Source organism: Octodon degus, unplaced genomic scaffold (genome assembly GCF_000260255.1).
Source record: "Octodon degus isolate 3935 unplaced genomic scaffold, OctDeg1.0 scaffold00148, whole genome shotgun sequence".
In the NCBI taxonomy this organism is placed as follows: domain Eukaryota; kingdom Metazoa; phylum Chordata; class Mammalia; order Rodentia; family Octodontidae; genus Octodon; species Octodon degus.
This window is the reverse complement of record NW_004524724.1, coordinates 6,714,015-6,715,737: the sequence shown is the minus strand read 5'-3', so window position 1 is coordinate 6,715,737 and position 1,723 is coordinate 6,714,015. Positions and strand designations below refer to the sequence as shown.

The following is a 1,723-nucleotide window of genomic DNA, read 5'->3' as shown; positions in this document are numbered from 1 at the left end:
TTTTTTTTTTGGGGGGGGGACCAAAGTAGGAGAGTTGGGACCAAAGACCACTGCGCTGGGCCAGGCCGTCCCTGCAGCTGGGCACAGGAGCCCTGGGCTGGGTGCTACAGCCTTTGCCCAGCATGCAGGAGGCTGCAGAAGGAGAACAGGCAGGGATTTTTTTGTCTTGAAATTTTCCCATATGTTAAGGGGCTTTTTGGGCAGGGGGAATCATGAATTTAAAAAGCTCTTTTGCTGCAAAGTTTCTGGGATGGAAGGTGGGGGAGGGGAACTCCTGTTTGTGATCCTCCTGACCCGGCCTCCTATGTGCTGGACTTCCAGGCCTGCACCAGCACACCAGGGCTGTTCAAAGGTTTTTTGTTTGTTTCTTTTCTTCTCTCTCTCTCTCTCTCTCTCTCTCTCTCTCTCTCTCTCTCTCTCTCGACCTTGCACTTGCCAGGCAGGCACTTATGCCGCTGAGCTATCTCCCAGCCCCTAAAAGACTCCCAGCCCCTAAAAGATGTTTATAGCTTATGCAGAATGAAGCTTCTAGAATCACATTTACCTGGAATCACGTCTGTCGTGATCTGTATTTCTGCCATGGTCTACTTAAAACATTGAGAAGCCTAGGGGATTTCTTCTGCAAGAGGTGGCAGCAGGACATGGTGGAGCCCACCCTCGATCCCAGCAATCTGGGAGGCTGAGGCAGAAGGATCACAAATGAACGCCCAGCTTGGGCAATTTGGCAACCCGAGGCCAGGCTTTGCCTCAGAACAAAAGGAGGGTGGGATATAGCTCCGTGCAGAGGTCCAGGGTTCAGCCCTCACAACCGCACATGCGTGCGGAGAGTTGCCTCCGACCTAGGGCTGGACACACGAGCCAGTTTTTCTTTCTCCCCATGGGCTGTGGGGCTTCCTAGGAATCCATTCAGGCGATTCACTTTGCCCGGCTTACGATTTCCCCCCGTGAGTCGAACCCCAGCACTAACTCAAGAGCTTTTTAAACTGGGGTGGTGGCGCACACCTGTAAACCTAGCACTCAGGAGGCTGAGGCAGGAGGATCGCCCAGATATGGAGGCCAGATGGGCTACACACTGAAATCTTGTCTCCGAAAAGAAAAACCCCAGAAAAATTAAAAACATCGACAACCAACAAACTTGATGACACGCAGGCGGCAGGGCAGAAGCTGAGCAAAGAGAGACGCACCCCTGGCCCCGCCCACATGTTTAGATTTTCTTCCCCAAGCCTCGCCCCCTAACACGCGGTCCTCCGGGCCCCACCCCCAAGGCAGGGTTGCTAGGGCAGGGATTCCCTCTCCAGCCAATCGCTTGCGAGCTCCGAGCCTGCCCGGAACAAAGATGGCGGGCGTGGCCTCGGTGAGGGCAAGCTGATCGCTGTGCTAGACCTAGGCGCGGGGAGAAGAGCGCGGCGACCATGGAGCAGGGCGGCGGCGGCGACGGCCACCCCGGCGGAGGGGCGCGGCAGAGGGAGCTGGAGCGCACGGCCGAGGTCCTGGTCACCGGGGAGCAGCTGCGGTAGGCACTGTCGCCCGGCGCTGCATGCTGTCCTAGTCCTGCGCCCGCGACCTGGCCTGGGCGACCGCGACCCGGTCTGGGTGACAGCTCCGGGAGCAGGATTCGGCGCGGTCGTGGGCCGCGGGAGCTGGGCGCTCGCTGTCATCCCGCGCTGGGAGGCTGAGGCAGGAGGATCTCTGCGAGTTCGCGGCCAGCTGCGCTGTCCTGGAG

The 1,723-nt window shown here is 58.4% G+C and overlaps 1 protein-coding gene across 1 annotated transcript in view; it reads left to right on the top strand.

The window, feature by feature from the left end:
- The first annotated feature begins 1,345 nt into the window (after nt 1-1,345).
- Deptor (DEP domain containing MTOR interacting protein) overlaps nt 1,346-1,723 on the top strand; it is a 27,316-nt gene continuing 26,938 nt past the window's right edge. Inside the window, exon 1 of the mRNA XM_004642283.2 lies at nt 1,346-1,513. Within this exon, the coding sequence (XP_004642340.1) occupies nt 1,413-1,513 (101 nt within the window). The 5' untranslated portion in view covers nt 1,346-1,412. The remainder of the gene's footprint in view (nt 1,514-1,723) is intronic.